The sequence below is a fragment of the Sphaerodactylus townsendi genome, linkage group LG10, assembly GCF_021028975.2.
Source record: "Sphaerodactylus townsendi isolate TG3544 linkage group LG10, MPM_Stown_v2.3, whole genome shotgun sequence".
Taxonomy (NCBI): domain Eukaryota; kingdom Metazoa; phylum Chordata; class Lepidosauria; order Squamata; family Sphaerodactylidae; genus Sphaerodactylus; species Sphaerodactylus townsendi.
Window position 1 is genome coordinate 56,259,750 of NC_059434.1, and position 13,525 is coordinate 56,273,274.

Below are 13,525 nucleotides of genomic sequence, written 5' to 3' on the forward strand. Positions count from 1 at the left end.
TCCCTTTCCTGGTCTGTGACTGATAGCACTGACCCCTGTAGCATGTATGTGAAGTTTGGATTTTTTGCCCCTATGTGCATCACTTTACATTTTGCTACATTGAACTGCATTTGCCATTTCTGGGCCCACTCACCTAATTTACCAAGGTCCGGTTAAAGCTCTTCGCAATCCTTTGTGGTTCTCACCACCCTACATAATTTGGTATCATCTGCAAACTTGGCCACCACGCTACCCACCCCTACTTCCAGGTCATTTATGAATAGGTTAAAGAGCACTGGTCCCAAAGCGGATCCCTGGGGGACACCACTCCCGACATCTCTCCATTGTGAGAACTTCCCATTTACACCCACTCTTTGTTTCCTGTTTCTCAACCAGTTTTTAATCCATAGGAGGACTTCCCCTCTTATTCCTTCATTGCTGAGTTTTCTCAACAGTCTCTGGTGAGGAACTTTGTCAAAAGCCTTTTGGAAATCCAAGTAGACAGTGTCCACTGGTTCCCCCTTATCCACATGTCTGTTTACATGACGACAGTTGGCTTTGTTAGGGGCTGTGAGTTTTGGCTTTGTATGCAGAAGGTCCAGAGTTTAATCCTAAACATCTCCAGTTAACAGGAACAGGTAGGAGGTGATGTGAAAATCTCTGCTTGAGATCAAGAAAAGCCAGTGGTAGTCTGAGTAGACAATACTGATCTGCAGGGCCTAGGCTTTGATTTTATTGCTCACCTGTTGGAAAGTGAAAAGATGGCAGCAGAAGAGGTTGGCTGGATTCAGTCCACCACTGAAAGATATTAACCCCAAATTCTGGTTGTGCTGGGTTTCAGCATGCACATGAGCTGTCCCAATCTAGGAAGTTCACCGTGAATTCAGCTTTGGTGATGGGGAACAAGGTTTTATTTTGCCAATATCCTTTCGCTTTCTCTTATTATATCGGCCAAGACGATCTGTACCTCGAAGTTGCATTCACATTTAGATTGGTCTTGCAGCTGTACTGCTTAGTTAAATTATTAGCTTGTTTTGTATTTGCTTGGTGTTAAGATGGAACTTTCATGCCTGGGGGCTTTACAGCAACAGCTATTATCCCAGGGCCTTTGTGTGCTTATTGCAGTCCTAACTTGTTACCCAGGTGATGAACATGTGAAATCCATTCTTGATCAACCTTTGATATTGTGAAAGGTCATCGTTGAAGATGATCTTTATCAATATTTTGGCCAAGCACTTTGGGCGTTTAAGATGGCAGTTATTTTGAATTGAATCTGGAAGATATGTGAATGTAGCTGATTTAATTTGTTAAATTTGTTTAATTGTTCCCAGCAATCTGACTAGTGCTTTGTATACCATCTGGTACTTTAAAGTAGTCAGCAAACACAGGCCCATGTCAAGTTTCTTTCAAGTTATAATACTCAGAGCTGCAAAGGTAAAAATGACAAGTCCCTTCATCTGGGATCAAAAGGGAAGATGTGACCTTGCTAGGAGGAGTTAATGAATGTCATCCCTGGCCATTACTGCACCTTGGATTTTGAAGCAAAGCAGATTATCCATTCCACCTAGAGAGTTTAGTGGCATGACTATATGAGATGAGCAGCCCGTTCCGGGATGGAGCTATAAACTGCATCAGTGATATGCTCCTCTTTCCTTTACTGTAATACAGGAACGTGAAAACTGTTGCTTTAGTCTTGTCCAGATTCCGCTTCAATTAGTCAAAAGTTCTTCATTTTGATATACAGGTTACGTGTAACTACCAAAGATTCTCAAGAGCTAAGAACAGAAAGAACAAACCTAGAAAAGGAAATTGCAGAGCTACAAATGAAATGTGCTAATATAGAACAGGAAAAATATGATGCTGTAACTAAGGTCCATGAAATCATGCAGCACTTAGAAGAAGCCAATTTGCAAAAGAGTCAGGTAAATAAAGCAGTATGACCAGTATTATGCCATTTTTATGTTTGGGATCACTGTTATGAAACCATACAAAAATAGAACATAGACATTTTGCTGACTTACAAGTTCATGCTTTTTAAATTGTAATGATGGTTGTGTCTTGTATTAAATGTTAATTGTTGAGTATTTTTTACAACTTCTGAAAAATTGTTATGCAGTTTCTTGAAATGAGAATTCTGTTCAATTTGGTGTAATTCATATTTCCAGAAAAGGTTGAACGATTCTACGCAGAGCGATCAAAAACATGTCAGAAGTTATTATTTCAACAAAATACAGCTTCCATTTCCTTTAAAGCATGCATTTTAATGAGAGAAAATCACTTGTTGGTTGAAAATCTTTCTGCTAAAATTGGAAGTTTCCTCTACTGCAAGACACTTCAGGGGATGGTGCCACTCTAATAACTGAACAAATCTGTTGGATCCAATCCATTATCAGACATTTAAAAAATCTGAATCATGGTGCCTATTTTAGCGGCTCTCAACCTGTGGGTCGCAACCCCTTTGGGGGTCGAACGACCCTTTCACAGGAATCGCCTAAGACCATCGGAAAACACATATTTCCGATGGTCTTAGGAACTGAGACACAAATAATTTTATGGTTGGGGGGTCACCACAACATGAGGAACTGTATTAAAGGGTCGCGGCATTAGGAAGGTTAAGTACTGCTGGCCTATTTGTTGCCATCACATTTTTTCATTAATCTATTGTAGATTTTTTTCTAAAAGTGGAAGGAGGTTAGTAGTGAGAGGATTATGTGCAAAGAGTAGCCAGCATTTAGGAGGGGAAGGATGTGGTAAGAGGTTGGATCATCCCACATATTATTATAATCTGAATTGCTTATGGTGGATCCCACACAGGGTAAATATAACAGGTGTAGGACACAATACAAGCTGTTGGCAGGGGTGATTTTGCTCAGATCCTGTCCCCAAAACAAGTCTGCCCCATTTCATTTTCCTCAGCCGGAGATTTTTGAAAATCGCTAAACCAGCAATCTTTTTGCAAAATCCTGGGTTGGAGCTACTCCTGTGTGAATGGCCAGGCAGGAGGCACTATTTTCCTCCCTTCCACTATGCCATTCACAGTCAGGGAGAATTTGCCTGCCACAGCAAATATGTTCATTATTGCCCAGTCGTTACAGAGAGGTCCATTTTTTCTTTTTTAAATTCTGCGTGTTGCATATGCACACAGGTTCAGTTGATCGTATTGTGGGATGATTGGCATGGCTGTGGGGATTCATTTCTGTGCTACACGTGTTGCAGGAAATATTTTATACTTTTTTCATTCACAGCTACACGTGTTGCAGGAAATATTTTTTAAAAGACAAGTGCCTCCATGCGAAGGCACAAAAGCAACCCAGTTTGTTTTCCTGGGCTCCAATCACTGCCTGCACGGCACACATGTGAACGTGGAAAAGGAAAGCAGGTTCCTTTGTAACGACTGCAGCCCGCTATACATTTGCCATGCAGAATCGACCTACCTGGGACATTTGTCAGACTAGATCACTCAACTGTAAGAGGATCACAACTATGCTCACAATAGTGTTTTAAAAACTACAGAAAACCAGAAAATTGACAAGTGAGGTGAAGAGATTATATCTGGGAACGACATGTGTTGTTTCTAGGAAGAGGATGAATGCTTCAACACACTTTCTGATCTCAAGCCCAAATTTAGTTAGGCTCAGAAAATCAGGTATGCCAAATTTATCTTGGCACATAACCAGAATGTGCATGGAAATCCCTTCTGGGGTTTCTTCTGTGGTATTTTACTGTCATCTTTTGATGGAGAAAATGTTGGAAAAAACTTAGGTTGTCGCAGATCTAGTATAGTGATCCACATGAAGAAGTGTAGAAAATGACAATAGTAATTGAATATATTTGTGAAAGAATGGTATTTATGGAGCCGTTTAGGGAGCTGTCATGTTATTTACTGTTTAGTAGCAACTATTGGCTACCAGGCATTGTATTCTGCCTTGTTTTTCATGGAAAGATATTTTATTTTATGCTGCTTTTATTTTATGGCAGGCAATGGTAGGTGAGAAACAAAAAGAAGAGGAAATTGCCAATATGAAGGAATCAATTTCTCAGCTATGGCAAGATTCTGCTTCAAGAACTAGAAAGGAAGTGAGTCATCACGCTTATAGTTTACTGCCATTTCTTTCAGTTCTAGATTTAGCAGCATGAATAATATGAATATCACTTTCAAAAGCAATTTTAATCAGTGTTCATTTCCATCTGGAAGACTGGTGTTAGAATAGTTTAAATAGCTTTATTTAGTGGTTGAGACAACACAGGAAAGTTTATGGCTCCCTCTAAAGAATGAGTTCTGCTCACTCGAATGAACGCTAATACAAATAAATCACATTTGACTGCATTGTAAATGAGGCTATAGCCGTAGTTGGTAAGAGTTGTGGAATAATCGTAGGTACAACTGGATTGACAAGATTATATTTAAGATTTATTAATGTTAACAGTGATGTATATCTGCCGTCCCAACTTAAAACATTATGGAATAGTGCATTTTTAATGAGCAGAAGTGAAGGACATACAGCTCCACAACATGCAGAAGAAAGCCAATAATGTAGTGTAGAAAAATTTCTGCTGTATTTTTTCATGTAAAAATTCCTGTTCCACATATGAAACACGAAGAAGCCTCAGAGCTTGTTTGTGTACAGTTGTCTTTTTTTTGCTAACATTTTACCAATAATAACGCGCTAAGGGATGGAATTTTCAACAACGAACCCTCCACCAATTAGGGAGCAAAGTGAGTCTTGTTCCCCCATTGGTGGAGGGCATTCCATCCCGCTGCTCCTTGGCTGTTCAAGCCCTCCCAGCCTTCCCCCACTCTCACCCCCACCAAGCCTTCCTGCCTGCGAATCTTCTCCCCACCTCCCCCACAAAGCCTCCCTGCTCATGGATCCTCTGATCCATAGGCAGAGCAAGCTCTCCCCACCTCCCTTCACCCCCAGCAAGCCCTTCCTGCTTCCCCCCTCCACCCCCAGCAAGTTTACCTGCCTGTGGATCTCTTGATCCACGGGCTGAGCAAGGCCCCTCCGCTTTCCCTCCACCCCCAGCAAGCTTCCCTGCTGTAGATCAGAGGATCCACAGGCTGAGCAAGCCCTCCCTGCCTCCCCCCACCCATCCCCAGCAAGCCCTCCTGCCTCCCCCACATCTCCAGGAAGCCCACCAGCCTGCTGATCAGTCCCCTGCCTGCCCTCACCCTGTCCCTCCTATCTAGGGTTTCACCCGAGCTAAGTTTAACGCATTTACAGTGGGCTTTATTGTTGCTCTCACATAATTTGCTAACATTATTTCAACATTTGCACAATTTATTTAAATTTGAAGTAGAAAGTTTTCCAACTTAAATCTTCTAGAAAAACCTAGGAATTACAGTCGCTCTAGTAATATATTGTTATTATAAAAAAACTAGTGCTCACATAACAAAAAAAATGTCATTTACTCTAAAATTTTAGGTAGAAAATGAAAGGAAGAGATTCAATTTACAAATCTCTCTGTTAACAGAAGAACTTGCAGCACTTCAAATGGTATGTTTGTTTATTGTATAAGATTACTTTGGTGGGGAAAATAAATCATGTTATAACTAGAATAGGCAGAGTTCTAAAGGTGCAATCCAGCCAGACTTCAGTATTGCTGTGTCCTCTGGGGTTCCAGTGGAAAAGTTAAACTCATGCTTAAATGTCTTCCCCTAAAATAAATGAGTTTTAGGAGTTCTTGAGCTGAAATATGCCCAGTGTTTCAAACTTTGCTGTGTTTCAAAAACATTATTACAGGCAATGTTCAAAAATATTTCAAGCAGTCAGGCACACCCATTTTTTTAAATCAAGCATAGCTTTTCATAATCCATGCAGTCAAAAGTTTTACTTTAATCTTTGAAACACAAATTGATTTTAAAAATTCTCTTGTTTGCTCCAAGGCAATGCAAATTTGTAATCTAATTTCTAGAGTGACTTTATTTTCTGAATCCAGCTTGAACACCTGACATTTCCTGATCCTTATATGGTGACAGTCTTTGTTTGCGCATCACTTTACTTATCTGTTAACTTATATGAGAAACTAATGTTATGGTCCGATAGTTGCTTCAGTTTTTGACATCTCCTTTTTTAAAAAAAAATGGACAGTAGTTTGAGTGTTTCCAGTCTGTGGATCATTGTTTTATTTTCCATGTTTGTTGGTATACTCAGAATCTTGAAAGAGCTCTGTTGATATCCCATCTACTCTTGATGATTTCACCCCCTCCCAGTGCTTTGAGTACAGCTTTCACTTCACTTTGTAAAATTGCAGGTTTTTCTTCAAAAGATTGTTCTTAGAAGGAATCTGTCACTCTTTCATCTCTTATATATGGTTTCTCAGTGAATTGTTCCCACCTTTTCTTTATAAAGTGTGCTTGTTAAACAGTATTCTGTATGATATGGAAAATTAAAGCGAAATTACAGGCTTTCAGTGACAAGCCCACCCCATACAGAGTGTGAATCCTGTTTGTTTACTCTCCTTTTAATGTTGGCTGAGTAATGTAGCCATTCGCTTTCCTCAGACAATAGAAAGACCCCATGGCTCACTTTGATGCCTGATTCCAACAGGAATGTCTTTGGATTCAATTCAGTACACAATCCCACTAGCCCAGACCTATTTCCCACTCCCTAGCTGGGGGCAGCAGAGGGGGAAGGGAGAGGTGAGAGTGTGCTTCTGACACCATTAAAAAAAGCACAAAACACATTGATTTTCCTTCGGTTGAGGAGAACAGAGAGTTGTTGGCAAAAAGGCACACACTATGCTGCATTCTCTCCTGGCAACCCAATCCATCTTCTGCTGGACATTTTTAGGCAGTTTACCCCTGAGTTAAAGGTTTGCATGGGAGGGAAATGTCATAATTCCTACCAGCCCACTCCAAATCTCCAATCGTTATTGACTGTTGGTTTCTTCAACAAATAGATAAGGAAGCAAGATGAAGTGTTATCATAGAATTAAAGCTAATATGGGATATAAAGGAAATGGACAGTGGAGGATATTTGTGTTCCTTTTGGAAGTGTGTGTGTGTGTGTTAGAGAGGGGGGGAGTTTGTATGCGCAGACAAGGGCATGGCTGTATGTATAAGATGATGAAAGATGAAATGAGTAGAATATGTACTTACATCATAGCCCCAAACTGTGTACATGTTTGTAACAGTGCGCTCAGTGATCATATCTGACATTTGCTGTATTGGTGCTGTGGTTTGCAAACATGTTGAATGTTTACCAATTATTTCCTTGATAGGAATGTGGAGATAAGCGAGCCCAAATTGAGCGGGCTGTTAGAGAAAAGCGAGCTGTGGAAGAAGAACTTGAGAAGGTGGGTCATCTTTTCTATGATGCATGGATAACCTTGTAGCATACTTATTTATGTGGAATTATATGCTTGAGGTTTCTTACTCATGTCTTTCCTGGGTGACCCCTTTCCCCCAGAAGCAGATCCCCCAGAGATCAGTTAGGCCGCAGAGGGAGGCAAGTTTCAGAGAAGTCCTGTTCTGCTGATGGAAAATCTAGTTGGGATCCAAGTCTAGTTGTTGTCCGGAGTTACTAATACCAGAGCCTTCACACCACTGAAGTAAATTGACAGTTACTGCTGAGACGGGAATATCTTGTAGAGTTGTATATCCAGAGGCAATGGACTAATAAGTTGATGTATATATGACTATACTGTGCATCAGAATTGCACAGTGGAGGACTTGTAACACAGAAGTGTGCAAAAACATTGAGCTGCACATTTTTATTTCATCAAGGTTATATTAATTTGAGGAATTTGTCACTGCATGGTGAGGATGAGGTTAAAGGTGATGGTTTAGTATGAAAAGCTTGAAACACTGAAAGAATGCAAATATTTGGGAGAATGTAGAATGTACATCATGTTCTTGGCTTATTCATGAATGGACATAAAACAGATTTTAGTCTAAATTTTCAGAGCTATGTTACAAATTGAAGAATTTCATCTGGATTCTGTTTTTAGTAAATTAGGGTTAGGGTTAGCTTTTTTAACTTGGCCAGACTTTTCCCAGGGAGATGCTGGCAGGGGAGGGAAGTCTGAGATCCATTGTGTCATAGTGGGTTGACTGTAAAACTGAGAAAGCCAAGTTCAGTTCTGCCATGGAAGCTTGCTGGGTGACCTTGGGCCAGTCTCTCGGCCTAATTTATCTCATGGGGTTGCTGTAAGAATAAAATAGAGGAGAGGGTAACAATGTAGGCTGCTTTTGAGGTCCCAATTGAGGTGAAAGGTGGGACATAAAAAAAGTAATTAAATAAAACTGAACATGGGGATTCATATGAAAAGGTTAATTGGTGAAATAGTGTGGGAAAGGGTTACAAGGGAAGATGAAGTGAGTCTGTGCAAGTCCTTGGGGTTCTCCGTTTGTAACAACAGCAGCAGCAACAACAATAATATTCCAGGGCAGAACTCGAAGCAGATAGAAGGCCAACACCAACCAGTGATCTGGAGGTTGTGATACAATGTGTTTGTTGTTTTGTCAGTAATAATAATAATTTCATGATATCTTTGAGTGTTAAATGTGCTTCATGGTGTCTCAGTAAAAATCCTAGAATAGCCTGGTAAGGTAAGCTGGTATTGTTGAGACTGAGTGACTGACTTGCCTTACCCACATTATGTATTTATGGTTGAGTTTGGATTTGACCTAGGAACATCCTGGCTCTCCCTCTGAACCAATATAAAATAATCCTCTTTGAAAATACAGGGCTCACTGGTTAAACCAGCAGTTTTACATAGCACCTTGTATGCCTTGCAGTCAAAGAACAACTACAGTTAGTGGAAGAAGAATACTACTCATGCATTTTCATATGCGCGTGTGCAAGCATACTTCGCTATGTAGAACAGCTTTCCGTATGCAGAGCATATGTGCAGTTTGATTTTGCTTGCAGTTATCTCTTTGAGAAAAACAATTGTTCTCCAAATAAGTTGATTCTCTGAAAGTGAACATGTGGATAATGAATCAGCTAGTTAATGTCTGAAAGCAAAAACTTGAAGTAACTTTAAGATAGCTAACTGGGAGCAGAGCAACCAAAATGTAAAACAACAGTGACGATGATGATGATGCCTGCTGGGATCTGCACAAATACTACACCGATACAACTTCCTAGGCCTCTGGGTGAGGCTCGAATTGTAACAAAAGGCCTACAGCAAGCTAAAGAATTGGCAGCTGTGATATTAAACAAAATTTAATAATAATAATAATAATAATAATAATAATAATAATAATAATAATAATAATAATAATAATAATAATAATAATAATATACACCAGACATCACCAAGAAAGTGACCATCATTGACATAGCAGTACCCGGTGACAGCAGGATCATTGAAAGAGAACACGAGAAGGTCACTAGATACCACAATTTGAAAATCGAGCTTCAGCATCTATGGCACAAACTAGCTGAGGTCGTCCCAGTGGTAATCGGCATGCTGGGCGTCATTCTGAAAACACTAGGGCAGCACTTGAAACATCTTCGAATTGACAAAATTAACCTCTGTCAAATTCAGAAGGCAGCCCTGCTGGGATCCGCATGAATACTATGCCAATACATTACAACTTCCTATGCCTCTGGAAGAGGCTCGGATTGTAATGAAAGGCCAACAACCACAAAGATCTGGCAGCTGTGAAATCTACAATAATATGCACTGAATAGAAAAACTCAGAAGCTTATGACAGTTCACTACACCTTGTGAGCACATAATATACTGGACATCACAGTGATCGAGGACAAGAAAGTGACCATCATTGACATAGCATTCCTTGTGGCAGCAGGGTCATTGAAAAAGAACATGAGAAGGTCACAAAATACCACAATTTGAAAATCGAGATTCAGCAACTATGGCACAAACCAGCTGAGGTCATCCCAGTGGTAATTGGCACCCTGAGTGCCATTCCAAACACACTAGGGCGCCACTTGAAACATCTTCAAATCAACAAAATCAACATTGGTCAGATATAGAAAGCAGCCCTGCTGGGATCCACATGAATACTACGCCAATACATTACAATGTCCTAGGCCTCTGGGTGAGGCTTGAATTGAAATGAAAGGCCAACAACCAGCTAAAAAACTGGCAGCTGTGATATTGAACAAAATTTAATTATAATATAATAGTAGTAGTGGTAGCATGGATGACCTTTATGAGTACTACAGAATATGTAATGCATCATTTCAAGTACGCTTGGTGGAAGTTGTACTTTTTGGGACTTAAATTTGGGTAGGCAGAGTCGTTATCATACATTGCAAAGCTAATATTTTTAGGAACGTAAGTTTAAAAACGTGCGATTTCTTGATTATCAGGTGTACCGTGAAGGCAGAGGAAATGAAGGTGATTATAGAAAACTAGAAGAACTTCACCAAAGATGCCTGATGGCTGAACGTGCAAAAGATGATCTTCAGCTAAATCTGCAAACAGCACAAAACAAAATTAGGCAACTGGCCATGAAGTAAGTGGTTCACACTGACAACTGAAAATAATCAATTTTATATTTTAAATAAGCATTGTAAGAAAGAGAACATTTTTGTTACAACTGTATGGAAATAATTTCTTCATGCTGAACCATGGTGTGCAACGTTTGAGCAAGGACCTCTTTCCAGCTAGTTTTCTGTGCTGTCACTTGTCTGGTGAAATCAATACATATAGTTGATTCCTGTGGTGCCCCTGGTGGAGGCAGGGCATTCTCCATTGCCTGTGTAATTGCTTGGCTCTCCATCCCCCTGTTTGGGCTCAGAAATGAGGGAGGAGGACTCACTAACTGCCTCTCACTCACGGTCTACGCAGTTCCCCAGTCTTGGGTATTGAAGACAGAACTTTCTCCTTGGCCATGGCCATCCAGTCCTTTATACCGTGCTGGCCTATCCCTTGAGCACTCCCCACCAGTCAGGGCCTTGGGATAGGGGCCAAGCCCACCCCTTATTGGCCACACTGGCTGTTCCCTCTGTTCCTCTCCTGCTGTTCCTGCCCCAGCTTTATCCTGCCTGTTCCCCTCCCCCCTTCTTTACGCTGACACCAAAGCCTTGCTGGTGTCATGAGGCTTGTGCTTGACTGGGCCGTGTTTCCTGAAGTCTCTGGCTGGCCTGAGGCCCTCCTTCCCTGTGCCAAGCTGCTCAGCTTGATGCTGCGTCTGGAGTCATGCCTGGGCCCACAGCTTGCTCCTCCTGCCTGCAGTCAGTGCGCCTACAGGTGCCCGTCCTCACCTGCCAAGGTTGGGTGACCACAAGCCGTGAGTCTCCCCGGGGCTTGAAATGAGGGAGGGAGTGAGGAACATCAGGCCTGGTGGCATTTCCTGCGCCTTCAGAGGTGCCTCTGTGGGACCCAGTGGGGCTTTCTGGCAAGCAGCGGCTCCAAGTCCTGGGTGGCAGTGCCTGCCTTGGTACTGGGCCTAGCTGACATCCCGGGATAATTACTTTATTTAAAATATATCCTTCTGCATCTTCGTAAATAATAAAGGACAAAAACACACACACTTCCATACGTCACTAACAAGATAAAATCAACATACAGGCCCAAACAGTTCATCCTCTACTGAATGCCTTCTTTTTCTTCACTGTCAGTGTCATGAAGCCTCTTTTTTTCTAAGAGACTTTGTGTCGTGTTTTCACTTCCCCCTCTGATTACGATCATGCTATATGCTACTGCCTTTATGTTGGTGGTGGTTGGGAAGATATTGTGAAGTTATTTTTTTAGTGTAAGCTGAAAATCGTTTCCTGTCTTCTGTGAGATAACAAAAGGCTAACAGCAGCAAAGGGGTGACCTTGCATTACTATATACTTAATTGTTGGATGTGATAAAACTGCAATGTAGATATGTCCAGCCTGGCCTCTCACTTCCCTCTGCTGGCTTTATTCCCAGTCATATAATGTAAATAATTTGGTTATTCCGGTATTAGGTGTGTGTGGGGAGGAAATGGGCCATTTGCCCTATGGAAACATCCCTGATTTTGCCTAGTTGTGGGGGAAGAGGTATCTTAAGACAATGCCATCAACAACTTTACTTAAATTAGACAGCTGATGTGATTGGCCCTGGGGTCTTACCTCACATGGGATATGGTGTGCTCTGTGAAACCTTACAACAGCGGTCCAGAGGCACCAGGAGCTCTCCCTTTCACTGAAGGGCCGGGGGCATGAGCTGTGTGAAGCCAGTCATGAAGCTCAGATGAGCTGGACTAGTAACTATCGACAAAGCTTTGTCATTTGTCTGTCATTAGACAAGTGTTAGTGTGTTAGACAAGGTCTTCTGTTGAGGCTAGTGAGGTTATCTGTTTTCTTGCTGTTTAAGCGTATTCCGTCTAAATTCTTGCACTCTGTTTAATGACTTATCAGTATTTGCTTGCTGTTTTGTGGCTTCAATACACATTCAGTGAACCCATCTGCTACCATACTACTAGTTAAGCAACTAAACCTATCTTACAAAACTAGTTGGCCCTTCGTTTGCATCTTTGGGGCAGGGCTGGAATTTGGCAACCAAGAGTTTTGCTTGGCTTAGGGTAATTTAGGACAGTCAGTGCTAATAACCTAAAGAGCATAAGCAAAAACATGAACATTTGTTCCACATTTTGTGCAGATTGCTTTCTTTAAAGTACTACCTCTTGCTGCTTGACTGATCACAGCTGACCTTCCACTGACTTGTGGGGAGTGTGTGTGTGTGTGTGTAAGCTTGTCATTCTAATTTTTGCAAGATTTGGCAGCCATCTTGAATGCAAGACCCTCGCCATGTGGCTCCTTGTAACAGAGCCCGTGTGTTGAACAAAACTGGAAAATAATTAAATGGGAGTTAAATAAACATTCACTCTTTCTAGATAAGCAAATATTTTAAAAGTTGAAAAACATTTCTATTCTTAGAGTTCATAACTGTGAGGTTATAGCTCCGATTATAATTGTTGGTGTGTTTCAAGAATGATCTGCAGAACATATCCCTCTGAAACCTGCTCTTATTAATGGGTTCAGTATAATATTCAAACTGTCCGCATCAAATAAATGTTTATGACAGAACTACAGCACAGTGGAACCTGATTCCTATTTCCATACAGACTGGAAGAAGAGAGGAGCTGTGGGGAGAGAGAGATGAGGGTGTTTCAGACATTTTTCTTAGAATTTAATTGCTGCTGACAGCACCAAGCTTGAGATCAGCTAAGAAGGCAGATGTTGTGAAGACCAAAGTATTCTTTTTATTGGAACTGGAAGAGAAAAGAATGACATCCTTACTGGGGTTTCAATACATCTCTTATTCTGTGAGGGGCCCTGCAGCACTGTAACTTTAGAAAACAGAAGGTCCTTCCTTTGCCTGTATCTTGGTGAAGGATTCATGTTGAGCTCCATAGCATTTTCACTAATATATTCACATCCCTTAGGCTAGGCCTGCAGCTCACCTGGAAACTTCTGCTTGAACTGCAAAAAATAATTTTGTCAGCCTGCAGACTTTCAGTTCATTCCATGAATACTGAGTTTCAGTTTGAACCATGTATTCTGTTCTATCCAACACTCTGCAGCCATTTTACACACACATATTTTTCTCTCTTTCTCACAATACTAGAACCAGGGGGCATACATTGAAAATG

The 13,525-nt window shown here is 41.1% G+C and overlaps 1 protein-coding gene across 2 annotated transcripts in view; it reads left to right on the forward strand.

Moving 5' to 3' along the window:
- The window catches only part of SCLT1 (sodium channel and clathrin linker 1), a 43,633-nt gene that overhangs the window by 13,588 nt on the left and 16,520 nt on the right, over positions 1-13,525 (forward strand). For both annotated transcript variants that reach the window (XM_048509286.1, XM_048509287.1), the window contains exons 11-15: positions 1,724-1,901; positions 3,958-4,056; positions 5,406-5,477; positions 7,204-7,278; positions 10,269-10,414. In XM_048509286.1, the coding sequence (XP_048365243.1) occupies positions 1,724-1,901; positions 3,958-4,056; positions 5,406-5,477; positions 7,204-7,278; positions 10,269-10,414 (570 nt within the window). The remainder of the gene's footprint in view (positions 1-1,723; positions 1,902-3,957; positions 4,057-5,405; positions 5,478-7,203; positions 7,279-10,268; positions 10,415-13,525) is intronic.